This window comes from Rhodnius prolixus, unplaced genomic scaffold (assembly GCF_049639745.1).
Source record: "Rhodnius prolixus isolate KJV_2025 unplaced genomic scaffold, Rpr scaffold_2, whole genome shotgun sequence".
Taxonomy (NCBI): Eukaryota; Metazoa; Arthropoda; class Insecta; order Hemiptera; family Reduviidae; genus Rhodnius; species Rhodnius prolixus.
In genome coordinates this window covers 8,844,749-8,866,176 of record NW_027411592.1, presented here as the reverse complement: position 1 = coordinate 8,866,176, position 21,428 = coordinate 8,844,749, and the positions used below count along the sequence as shown (strand labels likewise).

General features: G+C 36.5%; 1 protein-coding gene across 12 annotated transcripts in view; it reads right to left on the bottom strand.

Moving 5' to 3' along the window:
* The window catches only part of heph (polypyrimidine tract-binding protein 1 heph), a 418,918-nt gene that overhangs the window by 297,836 nt on the left and 99,654 nt on the right, over window positions 1-21,428 (bottom strand). For 6 of the 12 annotated variants that reach the window (XM_074117732.1, XM_074117738.1, XM_074117739.1 and 3 more), the window contains exon 2: window positions 3,869-4,368. The exons of the other annotated variants lie outside the window; for them this stretch is intronic. In XM_074117732.1, the coding sequence (XP_073973833.1) occupies window positions 3,869-3,964 (96 nt within the window). In that variant the 5' untranslated portion in view covers window positions 3,965-4,368. The remainder of the gene's footprint in view (window positions 1-3,868; window positions 4,369-21,428) is intronic. 12 annotated transcript variants of the gene reach the window in all.

Below are 21,428 nucleotides of genomic sequence, written 5' to 3'. Positions count from 1 at the left end.
CCTCCTCCTAGGATAAATCTCCACCATAAAGCCAATCTCACTAAACTCTTAACTCTATCATCACGATCATCATCTAACAATAATAACTACCAGCATCAAAACAACATCAAGAATATCTCCATACGCCGCCTTAACTTTAGTTTAATTAACTAGTTCGTACTTAAACAATTCATTATAATAAACTTTGATCTGGGCACAAAATAATTTGTGGATGCTGGCTAATTTCCACTTATTAAGTCATCTCTTTAGGGTCACAAGAAGAAGAAAAATCCAAAAACAATGCGATAAAAGACGTCGTCTTCCTAAAATCAGATTATTTGGTTAGCAAAGTTAAGTTGTCCCTCTACTTTGAAAGTTTTAATTGAATTAATACAAGGACTGGAACTCTATTTTTTTTAAACAAATTTTGATTTGAAACAATCTTTTTTTGTGCGCAAGTGTGTAGTTCAAAGTACGACATAAACGCGTTGATTGCACAACTGATTGTTTTGTAAACAAGTGTGGTTATTAAAAGAAAAATGTCGATTGATTATATGAATATAAATATATTAATATAAAAATAGTTAATTTACTACTGTAAAAAAAGTGTTTATCATCTTCGAGCATCACGACAGTAATCCTGCCTCGGGATAGGCTCTTGACTCCCATCGGTGTAACCACTAATTAACCTTCCATCAGCAATAAAACTTAAGCATAAGCAGCGTTTCCTCTCTTTCTCGTAAATAAGCGAAATAAAAAGACATTTCAAAAGAACAAAAAAAAACTGTTAAGTAGTAACTACTTTGTTCATTATTTAGTATTATTGACCAATCAGAAAGGCAAGAATGACTTTGGTAAATAAATTGCTTTAGCAGACAGACGTTAATGCAAAACAAAATCAGTTTATGATTAGAAGCAGCAGATGAAGGTGAAAAACTTGAAGGAAATATAAATATTACGGCCCACCTAACAGGCCCGGGTTCATATCCAGCTACTGACCCTTAGATTCTCTCTTTCTAGGAGCTTCTTACAGCTCACTGTTCGGTGATGGACACTTTTGTCTGAACATTGTCCGAAGACCGACGGCAGTACACTGCCAAAAAAAAAAAGCTCCGAGCGACAGTGACCCTCAGAAGTTTACGCGCCTTATAAAACCAAATATAGCACTTAAAGATTTAACTGTACGAGAATTGGGAGGGATAAATTATATATTTACAAAAAGTCATTGATCTCATTTATTCTAAAAGTAAGTTTTTTTTTTTTGCGCTTATTGTGCTACAATCAGCGCGTTAGCGCTATAAGTAACAATGATACAATAGAGTAATAAATGATTTGGTAACGAGTGGAGAAGTTACCCAGTGGTAACACTCCAAAACATTATATGGTTAGTCACTCTCTTCACTGGAGAGGAGATCACGAGGCCCCTGTCTTTTAAGACGTCTTGCCCCGGGTTGTCAGGAAGAGTTCTAGAAGAAAGATTTTGGAGCTAGAGGATTTATATGAGATTGCAGGCTGAAGTGCAAGTTTTCTGTATCGTGTTTTAGCAACTTGGGTGATAAAAAGAATGTTAAGGCCAGTGTGTATACAGTCAGCTTGGAGACATAAAATGGAACGTTTACTTATAGTTCGAAGTATTTTAGATTGAAGAGATTGGAGCGTTTGGTTGAACCCCACAGCTCTATTCCATACGCCCAGATGGGTTTCAAAATAGAAGTATAAATCAGTCTTTTGTTGTCTAGAGAGAGAATTTTGATCTATCGTCTAAGAGTCTTTTAAGTAGTCCGATAGCGTCTGTTTAGTTCTGATCTTTTAAGTCTAGTGTTGGGGGTTCCAAGAAAGTCTTCATTCTAAGTAAAGCCCAAGGCAGCGGGCAACGTTTACTACTGGTAGAGGTTATAGAAGTAAGTAAGTAAGTAAGTAATCTAATATTTTTATTTTTAATTTATTGGCTATTTACAATCTACAAAGAATAAAATGTAATAAGTGAATACGATAAACGAACACTTCATGGCAGGATCAGCTTGAGGAGAGAAGCTGCCCACCGGCAACACTCTCGCTGGAGTTTCTTACACTATTGAAGCTGGTCACGAGGCCAACAGCGTTTCAATCGTCGTGGAGGACGATCTGGAATGGTTTTGGAGGCGATATTTTGAACAAGAGGATTTGTACAGAATGGAAGAGAGTCAAAGAATTTTCTATATTTAGATTTAGATTCGTCAGTTACGTATGAGATTTTGAGGTCGTTATGGAGGGTGGAGTTAGAGACATAAAATGGAGAATGGATTTTTTTTAAAAACATTTTTTGGGCGGAATTCAAAGAAAAAGAACGTAAAATCTTTTAACATGTTTTAACACGAAAAAGAAAATTTGAGACGATCTTAATACTTACTTCCTTCACTTAGCGAGTGAAAGAAAAAATGCAAATGCAAAACTCTAAATAAGATTTAATAATCATAAAAAATAAAGGAGAGAGTTGTCATTTCAACAGCACAGAGACTGCTGTTCATAATAATACAAGCAAAAAAAGAACAGCAGTGTTAGAAACACGAGAAGATCGGAGGAGCACGTCTACAGACTGACAGAGAAACTAGAAAACAGTAAATAAATACCATTTGCGTCACTGTTCAGGACAACCTCGCCAGGCTTACCCGGGAAACTTGTTTTCCCGCACTATGTAACACCGTCCAACACCCATCTGATAGGATAAAGAGGCAACGCAAAGAATGTATTAACCAAACAACAATGCTTTTTCCAAAAGTTCGGGAAAAAAATCTTGTATTTAAAAAGCATTTCCTTGTAAGCAGCACCCTTGAATTTTGTTGCAGGACCTCTCGTATAACTGGCTCATCCAAAATCTAAATCTTGGGGGGAAAAAAAGGTTAAACGTCTTCCTAACATCCTGTTAACTCTGCGAGAAAGAGTGGGGGGGATGGTGATGAGTTTCCATTTTTGCACCAGGTCCTCTGAGGAAATCAATGTGGTCACTTTATGCAACTTAATTTTATTTATTAATTTTTTTTGAATTTAAGACACGCAAACAATCTGAAGTTATTGGCTCCAAGAGCTTTTACCTGCCGCCCTTTGGACAGTGTTCTTTTGTTACAAACAACACTGCCCCACCCATCATCACCAGTGAACTGTAAGAAGCTCCGTAGGTAGAAGATTAAAAAAAAAACTAAGAGGCTATCAGCTGGATTCGAACCCATGATCACTGTGTTGGAAACCAGTATTCGCTACCCACTCAGCTAATCCGTACCCATACTTGATATCAGTCCAAAAAGTGAATTCATGACGCAATCAATGATTTTTCGTACTCGTAAACCACTTGGGTTAGCATTGTAAAAAAAAAAAAAAGTTATTACTGGCTATAATATAGATTATAATCATGTTAGCACACAATCTAATATTCCAATCATGTTTACGTCATTATTAAAAGTATAATGATTAATCGATGAAAGAGCAGAAAGTATTGATTTCATTGGAGGATACGTGTGGTCGCTATTTAATAGTAAAATACATTTACCAACTACCACCAATACACAATGATTATAAATTAAATATAAATTTTATTTTTACTGCTTTTTTCTTTTATTGCTGGCGGCAAATTAGTACCAGAGGAAACAGTAAAAAAAAAAAAAAAAATAAAATACAAGATGGAAAACCCATGTACCCTAACTGAACATGTGTCCCTACTTCCTCTTCGGCTGCTTTAACGGATTCATGTCTGTTTGTACGTGTGTGTTCGAAAATATGGAACATTTTCTGCTACAACAATATTTTTCTGCAATTTATTAAAAGATTTGCAAATAAAAAAAATAGGCACAAAAATTTAATTTAAAATAATAATAAAAATTGCGAGTTTATAAATAAATACTAGAAATAGATTCACCTCTAGTTTGCAGTCAGAATAATCAAGCACGTCTTCCTCTTCTTTGGAGAGGCTAAGATGCGTTTGTCCCAGTAACAAGGTCAGCGGACGTTTCATTTCATTCGCCGAATATGGTCGCGTATTCTACAATTGGGTACACGACGAACAACGGGTTAAATGAGACAGTTTTTTTCCTTTTGGGGCGAGGGGGAGGTGAAGGATTGTTTTTGTTATGTCTTATTTAAAGAGAATCTTCAAATTGTTGAGTTCAATCGATGAAAATTTATATTTTCCTTGGATTTTAGGGAAAATTGTAGAGAGAAAATATTGTTGACAATGATTTTGGACTTTGTAAAGTTGGAAGGGACAGAAATGGGATGAAACAGGAACGAATAGATAATGGGGAGTTAACGGAAGATACAGAAAATTTGGGAAATTAGTGAATTACAGAAAAAAATGGGAAGGGGGAAAAAGAATTAAGTACGGGACTTAGTTAAGCTCAAAACTTAGTTCTTCCTTACCTGAAACAGAAAAACAAAACAAGAATTTGTTATTAAATCTTATCTATCTAAATTTTATACTTAATTAACTCCCCAGGAGTCCCCGGTATCATTCAGGGGGTCCGTGGAAAATTAAAATTGATTTAGGGGTCCCTGAACAACGTCAGGGGGTCGGTGCAAGGTTCATTATAAAATAATAAAACTGTGACTCATTTTTATTTTTATGGAAATTAGAAACTAACAAGGTGACCAATTAAATTTAATCAAAACTAAAAGCGTCATATCTCCGTTTGTTGCAAAACGTTTTCTGTAAATACAAAACTTGGGAAGAGGAGAACGTTCTTTCGAAATTGGAAAATAGAGATGCAAGATTTGTCGAACACTTACCGGCTCTTCATGCAGACCTGAACCAAAGATTACTCGTGGGGATTTGCGGTTGCTACTCACAAACATTGAGCCGGATATAGATACACTCATAACATCTCATCACGTTCATCCAAATTATTAATTTGTTTTAATTTTATTTTAAACAAAAGTTATAATTTCAATAAATACTTCTTCAACAAAATGTTTTTTTAAATTTGTAATTTTTATACTATGCATTTATGTAGCTTTTTCACTTGGGGGTCCATGGGCAAGTTTTGACTAAAACAAGGGGTCCATAGTCAAGTTTAGACTATAAAAAGGGGCCCATGGGTCAAAAAATTTTGGGAACCACTGCTCTAAATCAAAGAGTAGCTAGGAATTACCATTCAATAGTTAAAAATAAATCTATGATTTCGTAAGATAAACTAAAAATTAATCGACTAGCATAGGCTCTAGTACGGCAGCTTGTTTTAAAGAGTTTTGTTTTTTTAATAACAAAGAATAAAGCGCCACAGTGGCCGAGTGGTTAGAGACACGGCCCCGCAAAACTTAGATGTAATGTTGGTTAGTGGGTTCGATTCCCCCAGGTCTTGGCTTTAGATTTTATTTAATAGTTAATAATTAGTATTTAATTGAATAAAGTATGTGCTAAGTATCACCTAGTTCCAAGACACCTAATTTGGCAATTTTAACGTAAAATCCGTCTTAAAATATTTAAGAAGCATTTAACAGTTTTACAAATTCAACTTTGCAACTCTTTCTGTGTAAGTTTCTGTACTCAAAATGGTAGCAGTTCTAGCTTATATGAAATAATAGTTTTGTTCACCAATTTCATATAATTAAAATCTAAGTGCCATATATATCATACAAGAAAAAGACGTGGAAGGTAATTCTGTACAGTTAATTCTAAAGTTGAAAGAATGCGGTCAATGAGACCAGAGTGCAACTAAAAGTTTAGGCATATTTTTAAGTTGGCAGAAAGCCACTAAAAATCAATAACCAGTTTTATAACCTCCACACAATTTGTACTAGTTGGTTTGAATGTGGCAATGATGTAAGCAAGGCTAAAAATAACTCTTGGTATACGTCTAATACGAGAATTATTTTTTCCGCCTTTAGTTCTTATCATTTTCTTTTTTGTGAGCAAAAAAAAAAAAAAACTCTGATAAAGAAACAAAGATATCCCATAGCGGATATCCGCCTAGCTATTAGAAGATAAGCTAGAGATATCAACTGGTAATGTTGATTTCCAACAAACATAATAATCTATTGAATGAGAGACAATTAGAAATTCATAATTGATTACCTTATTGAGACAGCAATTAAAATCGATTGTAGCGCAAACATTTTCTGAAGAGATTTTAATAAATAACGGCGGTTATATTGGAAGATTAATAAATGGTTATGTTCAACGCGTACCTCCTTTAACTTGCAACAGCTGATTCATACTTTCGATTCAGCGATCGATTAAGAACATTATTACAAGAAGAAAAAAAACGTATAGTATATCGCACACAAATATTAACGACTACTAATATTATTAAAAGGGATTCGAGTTATTTTTTTAATTGAATCATACTGTATTTGTAGGACATATGGATAAAGTTAACTGCTGACAATGTATAAATTGTAAGTGCGTATTAAATAAACCAAATCAAATCACGATATTTCATTTCATCATTATTGTCAACAATTAATGGTCCTGGCAATCCAGATTCAATCTTCAGGACTTTGCTTACACAATTATTGGGATTTCACTGCATTCTAGGAAAATTCATTTACTGGTGTCCCGGGGCAGAACGGTTTGGCTAGGTTTCTCTCGCTCTCTCTCTCTCTCTCTCTAAAGTATACCAATTTATGGTATATTGTACGGTCCTATATGAATGATATAATTTTGGACCAAGAGTAATTGAGTTGCTGGAATTCTTATTTCCGATATAAAATCGCTTCTCCCGTTACCAGGTGTTTACCGGTCTTCCACAATCTGTATCATTTCAATGAATTCTACTCTTTTAGCGTCTGCGTTACGCGGGAATTTGGGTATGTTGCATAAATTTATATTTTAAATGAAAATAATTTAATAAATTCTTCCATATTATAAAAATGGTGGTTTTTGGTTTATTTCGACCGTTGTTGATGGATGATTTTTGGGGAATATCGAGGTGCGGCCATCAATAAATAAAACTTTTTCTTTGCTTTATACCAACGTTTCGGTAATTTTTACTACCTTCTTCAAGGTATTGTACAAAAAAAAAAAAGAGCTATATCATCATAACTGTTGATGAACTGTTATTGATGACCGTACCTCGATATTCCCCAAAAATCATATTATAAAAAGTTGTACTGTATGGGTTGACTCCAGTTCCTCAAGGAAAGAAAAGGTGGTTCAAAAAGGATAAGTTTCACAGGAGATTTCTAGACTGGACGATGAGATTGCTACAAATATATAGGTCAAAAACTCCCATAATCCTAGCTGGCGTTCCCTCATAGAATAATAATCCGGAGGGTAACAAATCTTAATACTTCACCTAGGGCTAACTATAAACAAAGCCTGAACACAATTGAGGCTCATACTAATTGAAATAAAGATTAACTACAGGGTGTACCACCACATTTCTTCTGCTAAAAGAAAACTAGGTTACGACCTTGAAATGAGGCTAAGCGCCCCCAAGAGATTACTTAACAAATAGTCGACCATCAATTTAATCATTATTAGTCGGAAGAGGTGTGTGCGGGGGAGAGATATCACGTGCGATATAATCTAGTTCATGCCAACATGGCAGTCGTGTGCACTGGAACGTCTTTCTCTCTGTCTCGCAGCTTCCAGATATTGTACAGTTGGCAGAGAGAGGTGACTGGGTTAATTGCGAACGGGATGCTGTCAGCACGCTCTCTGTACATCTACATTAATACAAATAAATGAACATTTCTCCTCACCGACAGTCACCCTCTCTCTCTCTCTCTCCCAGGAGACTTCGCAGTCGCAGGATTTGCGACCAGATGTAAACATCCATAGAACAAAAGCAAGTTCTTGTTTTGTAACAAAACAATACGTACAGCCAAGTATATAGCACAACCCAGATGATTACAAAAATATAAACCCCGTGTCTTTGCATTTACGTGATTATTAACATATTTCTCATGGCAGCTTCTATGGTTTGTTCTGTGACAGTTTTCATTGTTTTGCTAGTAATAAAATAGGACAAGGGTCTAGTTACTATTTTTCAATGACCGCAAATAGATGACACTGACAATAAACTCAGTTGCGACCACCTCCATTTAAGGGCAGTTTTTGGATTTCCCCGTTTTACCCCTATACACTTTCTATATATGTATATGTTTTGGTTTGTTAAGGTAAATTGATAAGACTCCTCAGACGGCCTAGGTCATTGAGTCTGTCTTTATGCATTTGTTTATTAAGTTTTTGTAATATTATAAAAATTATTAATAAAGACTTATCTATCTATCACTTTCTGTATAAAAAAACCTCCGTCTAACTAACACTCTACATAGCGACCGCAGGCATTGATTTTGGGGAACGGATTAAATGTTTCACCTCCCACCAACGACCACCTTATTCTTAAAAGTTCGTTTGACGCGGTGATAAAAAGAATTATCCCCTCTCAAGTTTTTGTTTTTTCTGTTTTTTTTTCCCTAAAGTTTCCTATATAAGCTCCATACATCTTGTACCATTTTAATCATTTTTCTATATTACTTTGGACGAACAAAATTATTTTTTTACGATATGTCTTTTTAAACGAAAGTGGTTAACTCTAGAAGAGAAAATAAATGTGTTGGAATTGATTTTGCAAAAACCAAATCGAGCCATCATCAACTTGCCGAAAGGTTTGTTCTATTTTTCTAGTAATAGATGATAGTATGATGATAATTTTACCATAAATTATTATTGTTATGAATAAATGTAATGATTATTATAAAAATTATTAATTAAGCCAATAATATGTAGTTTTTTGATAAATCTTTTGGATAATTAAGAAAAACTTGATGCATATCATATAGCTAAATAATTATGCAATTAGGTATGTTCGTTATTAAATCTATTAATAATAAACAATTTTTAAATAGATGTTAGGAAAAAAACCCATATTTTTTCATTATGAAACTTGCCTACCTCCTTCTAACGACCACCACCAAATAGCGGCCACTTTGCTTTCCCCCGCCAGTGTCCGTTATTGAGACTGTACAATGAAACTACATAGTATTTACAGGAGTACCAATAAAGTAATTCTAGCTCCTACACAGATTTAGTATAAACACACAGGGTAAAAATGAAGTAAAATTTTGATTAGAGGGGAAAAAAATTACATAAAAACCTCTACAATGTAAAATAAAATGCTAAAGCCTAAATTAAACTATAATCTGAGTATATGCTTGACTCTTTTAGGTTTGTATTTCTCGTTAATATCATAAGTTCCTGTCTGGCTGTATAGAGTTATGTCACTGTCTTGCAGTTTAGTAAAACATTTGAGTGCACTATTTCTAACTATGTCTTATGTACGTGGAGTAGGTATTTTTGTGGAGCGTCTCGATGTAAGTGTACCTGGGAGAGTCAGTGGCCAGTCTTAAGAATTTGTTCTGTATGATCTGAAGCTTTTTTTTAGGTTGGTATTACAGGTTAGGTTCCATGCAGGGTAGGCAAATAGCCATATAGTCTTATAATTATACGGTAAATTAATAGCTAAGTTTGGGGTCCCTTGATTTTTGTTTTTACTATCTTTATTTATTCGCCAGTAAAAACACAAATTGATAGTGAAATGAATAAATATACGACCGATTGTGCAATTAATAGAGTGGGGGTTGAAGTGAGATAACAGTAAAGGGAAGTGGCATGGCGATAAGATCAGAATCATACATTATCTTGAAGTACTCATTACTAAGAAGTTTCCTGCCAGCTGACAAGATCATCTTATCTTAAGACGGGGATTCTCCTTATGGCCAGGGTTGTCTATTTAACGTTAAGACAAGCTTTATTAGGAAATGCTGACCTAATCGATTCAGATTGAGATTCATTCCACAAAATAATATAAAATAAATTAGAAAAAGAACACAAAGAAGAAGTGGAGTTGGCGTTTGTGGGTGGCGGGTGGAGGTGAGTGATGATTCTAAACAGTTGTAAATAATTGGAATTTAGAAACCATAGATTAGCTGAGATCTCCGCCGTATGGAGGATATCTAAAAGATGGAATTAGTTTCTTCCGGAGTAACTATACACAATTATCAATAATTTACATACACACGTGGTCCATTCAAGGTCGTCCCTTTCAAAAAGAAGATTTTTAGGCAACCATCCAGTATATGATTACACAAGCTGGGTAGGCGAGTAGAGATACTGGGATAATGAAGACAAAGAGAAGAAATTGATTATAGTGGACACGAGCGTGTTATCTCAGAGAACTGGCGTAGTTAAGATAAAATAAAATTCATAATAAAGATCCGATCATAATTTGGAGGGGAGAGAGGAACGAGTATTTCTTTGGATTCACTGGATTTGAAACCAAGAAGTCCTTGATGAGAACCGATTCCAAATAAAAAAAAAAATTCGTTCTCAGATTTCATCACAGGTTTTCAAACCTTATTATATTTATGCCAATCACGAGAATAATTGAATTTGAGACTACTGTACGAGGGTCATTTGAAAAGTGCGTGCAAAAATAAAAACTACTTAATTTTTGGGGGTAAACCTTTTTTATTTTTCAACATAGTCTCCTTTTAGGCTTATACACTTCGTCCAACGCTGCTCTAGTTTGTTGATCCCTTCCGAATAATAGGATTTGTCCAAGTCTGAAAAATAGCCATTCGTTTCTGCAATCACCTCCTCGTTTGAATAAAATCTTTTTCCCGCCAGCCGTTTCTTCATATTGGGGAACAAATAGTAGTCCGAGGGAGCCAAGTCTGGAGAATAGGGGGGATGTGAAACGAGTTGGAACCCTATTTCCATTAATTTTGCGACCACAACTGCTGAGGTGTGAGCTGGTGCGTTGTCGTGATGGAAAAGGACTTTTTTGTGGGCCAATCGTGGGCGTTTTTCTTGCAGCTCGGTTTTCAAACGGTCCAATAACGATGAATAATATGCACCTGTAATAGTTTTACCCTTTTCCACACACACCTTCACTCTTCTGTCATCCATCACCATATCATGGATTTTATCAATGATTTCTGGAGTAGTAACCTCAACAGGGCGTCCAGAACGTTCAGCGTCACTTGTGCCCACTCCGAAAATTTTGAAACCACTTATAAACTGTTCTAATCGAAGGTGCAGAGTCACCATAATGTTTATCAAGCTTCTCTTTAGTCTCCTGAGGCGTTTTGCCTTTCATAAAGTAGTGTTTAATCAACACACGAAATTCTTTTTCGTCCATTTTTTGAAAATCACTCGACTTCCTCGATTCAAACGAATGCCAAACACAAAGAAATAGACCGATCTGGCTGAAACTTGGTGTGTGTTCTTCCAAGAGATGCTACTAACTAAACATAACCTCGATACGCGCCAGTGGTGCTATCTCTCTGACTTTGCACGGACTTTTCAAACGACCCTCGTATTAAACGTGGGAAACTAGTTTTATAACAACCATCTGCTGATTATAACATTTCAGCATCCCTGCAGTTTGCTTATCTCATTCTTAACTCTGAATTTTGCTTATGTTCATCACCTTTTTTTAAATCACTACTTCCCAATCAATTGACTTTGAAATATTCTTAAAAAAACTTTAAATTAAAAATTAATTATCTATTTTTTTTAAAAAATTAAATACTTGGTAAAATATTTTAAAAATTATATATTTATATATACAGTGGCGAACAAAAGTCTGCATACACCCTGAAAAATTGTCTTTTATCTCGGTCGGAAAGGATTTCTCGCGTGGCTTCTTTGAATAATGTTTGCAATGTTACGATATGAAAATCCTTGATTATTTAATTTAACTATTAATCTGCGTTCTGATACAGGAATTTCCTTTCTTTGGTGAACCATTTTAAATAATAATAAATTCTTAACTAACTCAGATCCTCCTATATTCACGTTTAACTAAAACTAATAAATTTGTTAATATTAAGATTTACTCTAACTAGTAAGTATTATTATAATATTGAATTTATCAATTCAGGCATGAACTCCGATCTTTTTATTTATATGCAATGGGAGATGGCAGAGGTCTTTTCTTCTCTCATATATATATTTAGTAACAATAGTTAGAAATGTTTAAATCACATTTTTTACTCCAATAATTCTTTATTTTGAAAATTCCCGAAATATTGTGGTGAATGCAGACTTTTGTTCAGCACTGTATATGCGTGGAAAGCGATCTGAACTCGTAAATATGAAAATGTACTCCATTCTGGACAACATGACCAGAACAGCACTACCAAGAACGTGCTGCAAAGTACAGCTGATGATCCTCATCGGTTCTTTTACCATTCTTAAGACAATCATGTCTTAAGAATGGCCACATCATCATGATATACTACACTTACATTATAGAAGGGACAAGCAAAGTTCCGGTAGGGCGAGATGGAAAACTTCAACTAGATGTTGGGTTGTTGCGATGTTTTCTCTTGTTGTTCGCTTCCCGATTTATGTTAAGTTAGGGAGGAAATATTGTGGGCGACCATTTCTAATTTTAAACGTTGAGCTATCTTGGGGAAATGCAAAGTTTTGACACTTCCTCGGTCCTAAATAGTGGCCATTTTCTGTGTTATTTTGATCACTCGAGAGCTATCAAATTTGAAAAAAATCACAGCAAGTTTAAACTTATTTGCCTGCCTCCATAGAACCTGAAGATTATTTAGCGATGTAAATGGTGCCCAACCATGAATGACCAATTTAAGCAATGACCAATCAATTTAGATCCTCTTGCTCAGAAATAGCTCAAAGAATTTTACACACAATTTTTGGAACAATTTTTAGAATAAGGGCACTTCTAAAGTATGGGGGGGGGAAGCTTTAGGATTTTACATCTAAAGTGCCAGTTTGTTGGGGATTTTGGTCTTGTCACTTGAAGCTTAATTGAGTTACTAATATTTCCGGGATTGAGGAAAAATGGGGGAGTGATCGGAAGTGTGAAATGCCAGTTTTTTAGCTTTTATACTAGAAAGGCATTTTATTTTGTTCTTTTTTAACTATTTTTACGTAAAAATCCTAATACGTAAATCACCCATAAAGGAACCACTGTTAGAGTTGGCACCACTTTTTGTTTTTGTTCTGTTTCTTTGTTCTAGTGAACAGTAAAATAAAAAATTTGAATTAATATCTTTTAACCTGCCGAACTCGATTCCAAGAGTTTATTGGTCTGACTGTTTGAACCGATTTATCAATTCCCACCAGATTTGAAATTTAAATTAATTCTAGTCGAGTTCAGAATTGGAATTAAAAACTCACTCTAAAATTCCCCGTCATCCCCTCTACCGTCACTGTTCGCATCTAATTGTCCCCCATTTAGAAAAAACGCTTTTGTCAGGGAATGATTTGTTATTAAATTATAATAATTTATGGTTTTTATGCTTAGAAATAATTTTAAATACTTTTTTATGGCATTTATTTGTGCCACAATCAGCGCGTTGGCGCTATAAGTTACAGAGTAAGAAATGAAGCAAACGATTGGAGAAGTTACCCAGTGCTAATACTTCTAAACATTTGTCTGTTAGTTGCTCTCTTCACTTGAGAGGAGATCACGAGGCCCCCGGTCTGTCTCTAAAGGCGTCTTGTCCGGATTATCAGGACGAGTTCTAGAAGAAAGATTTTGAGCTAGAGGATTTATATGAGATTGCAGGTTGAAGTGGAGTTTTCTGTATCTTGTTTTAGCGACTTAGGTGACAATAGGAATGTCAGTATGTATAGTCCAGGTTGGAGTCGTAAAATGGAGCGTTTTCGATAGTTCAAAGTATTTTAGATTGTAGCGATTGAATCCTTTGGAGATTTGTGCGTTTGGTTGAACCCCACAGCTATATTCCATTACGCCCAGATGAGTTTCAAAATTGTAGTATAAATCAGCCTTTTATTGTCCAGAGAGAGTTTTGATCTATCGTCGTCTAAGAGTCTTTAAGTAGTCGATAGCTTAGGGTTCAAGATTGGCGAGGAATCGATCAAATAAAAAAACAAACTCGTCTTTTTTGCCAACGTTTCGGCAAATATATTGTCTTCTTCAGGGCGTGGCTGTGCGGGTTGGTTGAGTTACAGAAACTCAGAAAGAATGTTTCTGTAACTAAACCAACCCGCCTAGCCACGCCCTGAAGAAGACAATACATATATTTGTCGAAACGTTGGCCAAAAAGACGAGTTGTTTTATTTGACCGATTCCTTGCCAATCTTTAATCCTAAGTTTAACAATTTACGGTCACGAAACCTATATATTCGTAGTCGATAGCGCCTGTTTAGTTCTGATCTTTTAAGTCTAGTGTTGGGGGTTCCAAGAAAGTCTTCATTCTAAGTAAAGCCCAAGGTAGCGGGCAACGTTTGCTACTGGTAGAGGTGTAAGGTTATAGAAGTAAGTAAGTAAGTAAAGTAATCGCCTGTTTTTTCAGGCGGGGCTTAACGTCCAACTACCAATTAGGTATCGTGGACGGAGGCGACTAGCAAACATACTTTACTGTAAATTTCTTTTATTAACCATTAAATAAAATCGAAAGTCTAAGACCGGGGAATCGAACCCAGTACCGCAATACATATTAGCTTCGCAGGTCTCGCCTCTAACCGTTCGGCTACCGTGGCGCCCTATTCTTAAAGTAGATCTCTTGGCCACCGGCGTCTCATTCTTCTACTGGGATTCCCAGGAGAGTTCTTGGATCAAGGGATTGTAGCAGGGAGAGAGAGAGAGAGAGTGAGAAAGAATTATGACTTTTTTTACACCGGGTAACGTTTGCTACTGGTAGAGGTGTAAGGTTATAGAAGTCTGGGATTTTATAATATTAATTTCAATTAATCGTTCCGTTACAGAATTACAGACGAGGAGAGATTTTAAGGCACCATTGGTTGTGAAAAACTTCTTACGTCACTTCTCTTACACCAAGCAAGTGGCAGCATGGCAATCGTGTCCAATTTCCTGAATATTTCACCGGAAATAAAACCTTTGCGGTTCATTCTTCCTACCATTTCCACAGTTTGACTGATGACATCTTTGGCAATAGATTCCAATCAATAGGCACCAAAATAGGGATAGGCACTTTAGTAAAACAGTCACTTACTGTTTTTTTTTTGAAATCATTACCAAACGGTAGAAATAAAAAAAATGGAAAACACAAATGTAGCGCGAAGCGTGAAGAAGACTGATGATCATGTCCGACATGAGCATTGGAAGTGAATATGATTAAATATGTCTCTTGGTGAGCGTGCACTTTCAGCTTCATTAATCAAACTTCAGACTACAGGAAGCTGCGAGTCCACCCAAAATAAACTGTCCGCCAACCAATCAGCGTCACCGATCTATCTGACGCAGTCACACCACACGTACTGCTCAATTCTCATTTCTTCCCTTTTTCTAACTAAATGACTTTTATGTCACCATTTTTAGGGCATAAGTTTAGCCTTTTAGTCTATTTTAAGAGGAAGAGGCAGAGAGAGAGAGTTTCTCTCACTTTAAGTGACGTCATTCCGCGGATTTCCAAGCTAACTCCGGATTTCAGTAACAAACTTTTAAGGGCGAAAAATCCCTGAATGGGCACTTTACACGGAAATCCAAATAACCCTTCCCTCAGTAGAAACCACCCTACAGCCAACTTATACCAAGAAACGTCCTATATCCCCTTTAGTAATACAATTTATGGAATTCAAGCTAGATTAGTTTACGAAAAACTCGCGGAAAATGGAGGGGGTATGAATTTATCATACCTCATGAAAATGATAATAGAGGATGTCTGTAACACAACTCCTTTGAGATCTAGAAGATCTATTGTGGCTACACAGGCACAAAATTTTGCCTTTTAGAAATTCCTAATCGTCATATTTCCTTTTTATTTTGTTTTAAACATTTTTCTGGAGAAAAATGATTGAATTCTAAATTTCAAAACTTACTTCCGGAATTGTGGGAGCCTATGTTAGTTGCGTATTATAACCAGTCAACTCAATTTGACCGGACAGTATTTCCTGTAGAGCCTACTAACTACAGCATCTAGTTATGGACTACTGAAGATCCATCACAAGTTTAAAAAATAGTTAGCCCATTAACTCGTAAAATTTTCAGCCGTCAGAGGAAGTCTTGGGGGGTGGTTTGCGCACCAGAAGAAAGTGAAGGTTGTTATTCCATGAGGATGGTTCACCAGTTGTAGAGATCCTACGAGAGTACGCAGTAATGGAATGCTGAACCGTAGAAGGCCAGAGAGGACAGTACGCCAACCGATAGAGGTAGAAAAAGATAAAAGAATTCTAAATGCGCTTTCTGTGGTTTGTGTTGTAGACAGAACTCTCGACGTGGAGGTCAGTTCATTGGCCTCCTCCTCCTCTGGGTAACCGAGCTCCGCGAGTAGTGGGGGTGCTCCCCGCTCACGGAGGGGCGGCACCAAGACCTTGACGGAGTTGCCGAGGTGCTTGCTACCTTGATCGACGTCTGCGAAGATAATGGTGGGAGGAGTACCTAGACCAAGAACTTTAGCCACCCCCTACTCTGACCATCGCTTGCATCCTTGGTCTATCCCTACCACCAGGATAGATAATTACCGCCCCCCCACTACTCCTGTAGTACTAGGTAAAGTCAAGGTTGAGCGCGCTTCATTGTCAGGGTCAAACTGTACGCCACAACAAAAGAAAGGTTCTTTCAAAATAGAATTACCTAACCTAAAAATGGTGGGATGTCTATCAATCGAAGAACAGATGCACCTTCTATTTCGTAAGAACAGCTGATGATGCTGCTCAAGAAGAAAGTAGACTACCAACTTTTTCCAACCCTGCGTGTACCCCTGTCTATCAATACGAACCACTCTGATATCTTACCACCACAATGAACATACTGAACGTAAAACCTCTACAGAGATAGTTGACGTACTGAACTACTGGAATTTAGCGAAACTTCAGGCAAATTTGTGAGGATTCTTCACCCATCGAACCACACAAATCACCACAAGTACCATATCATCATATCATTAAGAGAACTCTGGACTCAGTGTTGTTCATTGCTCTTTAAAAAAAAATAAATTCATTTTCAAATATGATTACTTAAATTTTGTAAGTAACACAATGAGATCACTTATAAAGGAGAATGAGAAGTGCACGTGCATACCAAGATCATCTTACACTGAAGACTGTGTAGTGGTGGGCGTCTGACTAGAACAGATCTTTTACAAACTATTCCATTTAAATCTGGACACTAATCCCTCCCTACTAGAGGGAATATAATATATGGCTTGCATTACATGTGTCCAACATGTGTAAAAGAGAACACCATTGACCAGCCATGTTTCTATAAATATATATTATATATACATATATATATTTCTTTTTTTACAAGAAAGTTTTTTGTATATTTTAAATATTAACAAATTTTATTTATTACATAATTTATAAGTGCAAGTGTAATAACAGTATTAATATGCCACTTTGCCACTTCTCAGATATTTTGAACGAAAGCCAACAATCACCCCGCCGCCCACACCGCGTGTGCACTGGGTGAAGAAGGCGGGGGAAATGAGGAGGTGATGTCGTAAATTCTATTTTCTGTACTATTATAATTTTCTTAAAAATATCTGGGGGCTTAACTATTTCGTTCATAAGTGAGCAATGTGGAAATGGGCAGAGGAAAGCTGATGAGAATGAAAGATGGTCGTAGGACCAAATCGAATAACTGGTCTCTGGAATTCTGGAAAAGGAAGGTCGGCAGATCAAAAAAATAAAAAAAAGGAGATGGGCAGATGACATTATACTAGATGCTGGACTATCATGGAGGCCTAGAAAAGTAAAAGATAAAGAATTTTTGAGTTTAATGAGAGAGGTTGTTACAGAAAAATGGTAGTAGATGGTGACCCTTGGACTACCAGACAGGCCGTGTTGTTTACCGCTAATAACTTTTTAAAAAATAAGAGATTCATTTCCGTGTGGTACTTTCGGCCTGGCCAGTGCTTTGATTAACGTATCGTTACCGGAAGTTACGAACCTGTATCTTATTATTATTATTATTATTATTATTATTATTATTATTACGATTTTGTAAAGAGTTTTCTCTCTTATGCATTATTTAAATAATTAATTTGTTGTATACCTTTTCATTTTACATCATTTTGGTTTATACCAAAATTGGCTATTATTTTAAGTTGTTTTATTCTATTAAATAAAGTTATTCTTTTGTACGAGTATAGCCCACGAGAGAATCTTATTTCGCTTCCTGTCGCCCAGGGTAATTGCCTAACGAACCCTCCCTCCTCTCCGGATTGAGCGATCCCTCCAGAGGCAGGCTTAAGGGTATATTTTGTTTGGGGCTGTCTTCTCTGATAGCTCCGGCTATCTGGCGCCCGAAAAGATACCGCCCTCTGGCCGGTCACATGTGCCCCCAGTAGTGGGCCTCTGGTTTCAAAAATAAATAAATTAATTTATATATTATTAATAGCCTTTAATAATCATCCAATATTTGGTATTCTTTTTAAGGAGTTGTTATTTTATTATAAAATTTATTATTTTGAAATCAAATAAAAGGCTTTATTATTAACTATTTCGTCACCAACTTCTGATGTATCCGTCATCTTTTCTAATGATGAAAACGAGTGAAACCTAATACCTGAAAAAAGGAGGCTGTTGGATCCTCGCAAAGAAGTACGGGGGGGGCAGGCTGTCTGAAGGGGAAGACGACGTGGGAAGAGCACGTGCCGTCGGCGTCCCTTCACTAATGTCTCTGCAGACCGTTCGGCCCCCAAAAGGGCACCTTCCCCAGGCCTACCTGAATCTCCTCCCCCTTTCCCTAGACGTCCTCTTCACCCCCGCCCCAGCTCCTTCGAGCCTCACTTGCCTTCAGGCCAAGCCAGGGACTCGGAGTCCCAATCCACGTCGTTTTCCTCTTCAGACAGCCTGCCCCCCGTACTTCCTTTCGAGGATCCAACAGAGGCGTTGAAATTACAGTAACGCCCTATTACTTCAGGCAGGCTTTACGTCCAACTTAATTTTAACTAGGTGTAGTGTAAGTGTAGGCGACTTCAACTATTAAATTCTCATAATAAAACTATAAAATAAAATCCAAAGGCCTATAAACTGGGAATCGAACCCAGTACAACAATACATTTTAGCTTTTATCCGACTCGCATCTAATCGCTCGGCTATCGTCGTGGCGTCTGAAAAAGAAGGCCATTCACGTGAAATTTTAGATAAATACTTTTGGATGGATTCCGACTAAAACTGCAGTATCAGCGACAGCGCGCATACACTGCTAAGATCTTTCAAATGCAAACTGCCGGTGGAGACTTAAAAATTAGAAAAATTACCCCAATCGTAGTACTTCCTGTTAGCAGCAGTGAGTACTTTAAATAAAAATTAGATGGAGTCCAAAAAATAAAAAATTCACTAGATGATGCACAAAAAGTGCATCTTTTTGTGACCTGTAAAGTATTTTAACATAAAACAAAAACAGCATTGAATTCCACGCTATTACCACATCCGTTTGTAGCTTTTTTGTTTTTTTGGATTATTTTAAGTACTAACTTACAATCTAGTGGCCTTGCACGAAGTGTTAAAACATGTTTTTGTTAAATATTCTTTTTCAAATCAACCAATGGATAGTATTGAATTTGTGACATTTAAATAGCTGACTAAATACTCGTAATTCTTACAGCGAACAAATATTTGATGTTCGCCAAATACATCGCTATAAATACAGAGTGAGTGTTTTATTAACTGCTAATTTCATTTTTGGAATATTTTCTTACTATTCATTTATTTTTTAACCACATATTTTTCATATTATCTTTAGGAAAAAAGAAAAAGAAAAGAAAATGCTAAACAAGGGACAAAATGGAGCTTGGGACAACAGTCTAAAAGTAGTTTGACATGATCCTGCACGCTGTAATGTTAGGTTTCCACAATTTGTATCGCAATTCGCTTATTGGTTACAGAAAAGGAGAGTGCCCAATACCTCCAACGTAAAAAAACTCCATGAATTGGAATCTTGGATACCGCATGCCATAAGTTGTCACCTGGACAGTACAAAAACTCGAAGTTACTGGAGAATAGTAATGGTGTCACTATGGCAATTAGCAGCACACTATGGAATGGCTAAGATCCAGTAATGAGCACAAAAGCATGTCCAAGACAAAATTTACATCCTCCATAGATCATGTAGTTTGTCTGGTGGTACATAATAGAAGGAACCGAAACTATTTCACTGCACTGTGAAGAACTCCAATGGCCCCCAGGAAGTTGATGCGCCAAAAAAAAAAAAAAAAATCTAATTTAATCCCGGGTTCGAATCCAGCTGCTAGCTCTTAGATCTCTCTCTCTCTCTCTCTCTTCATAATATCTTTTACAGCCCATTGTCCGGGAATGGACTGTGTTGTCTGTAATAAGAGAACACAATCCGGAAACCGGTATTGCACTGAAACAAGTTCCAAGCGCCAATGACCTTAGAGGATGACCCGCCACATCGTCGCCATCATCTTTCAACATGATAATACCCACCAAAATGGTGCCATGATTGAGTGGCCAATCAGAAATGCAAAAGGGAGATCCTTGCACATCGGGCAACCCCATCCGTTTATAATATTTTTCGCTTCCTGTCCACTGTACACCACGCCACGGGCTCCAACTAACTTCAGTCTTTCCTTGATTCCGTGTCTTACCTTGATTTCAGTATTTCACGGAAAAAAGAGGGTTTTAGATCCTTCAAATCGTTTGGGTTAAATTCAAAAACAATGGATTCGAATCCATAGGTTGATTAGTGCTCGAATTCATCCGTCAACTCCACACTAAATTCGAATACCGGCACATCATATATTATGGGATAGCTGTAAACTGGAAGGCTATCAATTAAAGAGGTTTCCAGGGCTAGGCTTGCGTGAGAAAGAAGTTTAATAACAGCAAACCCAACTATGGGTTTTTTTTCCAATGATGTTAAAACAGCGAGGCCTAAAAATATAAAAAAGTAAAAGCTGAATTAAATTTTGTTAAATTTTTTTTTCTACAGGTACCGTAAAGATTCTGCTAGCACTTCAATACATAAATGCTTTCTGTCGCAGCAAAGTTGGATTTTCAATTAAAGCTCTTTTTAAGGGATGAAGGAGAGAAAAGGGATGCGATGAAGTTGGCCCTACTAAAAACCCATTTCTATACTAACCCTTTCAAGTACCCAATGTTTATCTATTACTGACAGATGTGACGTCACACAGACACACACACCTCTACTAGGAGAGGGTTCCTGTCTTTGTAGGGCTTTTGTTTTAACGGATGTGGTGTTAGTAAAAGGGCGCTAGCTATTCTTCTGCGCGTCTAAACAAGTCCCTTTTTTAAAAAAAAATCTAATCTAAATTCCAAATTAGCTAAACATTACGTTAACATTTAAATATAAAAGAAAATTGGACATTTGATGAAGTTGTAGTTAGTGGTGTAAATGGATGGCCGTCGTTTTGCAGTTCTTCAGTTCTTTGTCTTTCTTTTATCCCATCTTTAGGATGAACACCTGCACATTGCAGCTTGGCCTTTCCCATAGATTCTAAATAATAGTCTAAAAATGAACTTAGAAGTGAATACTCCCTTCTGATGTCATTGACGCCCGAGAGTATTTCCAGTACAATGCCAG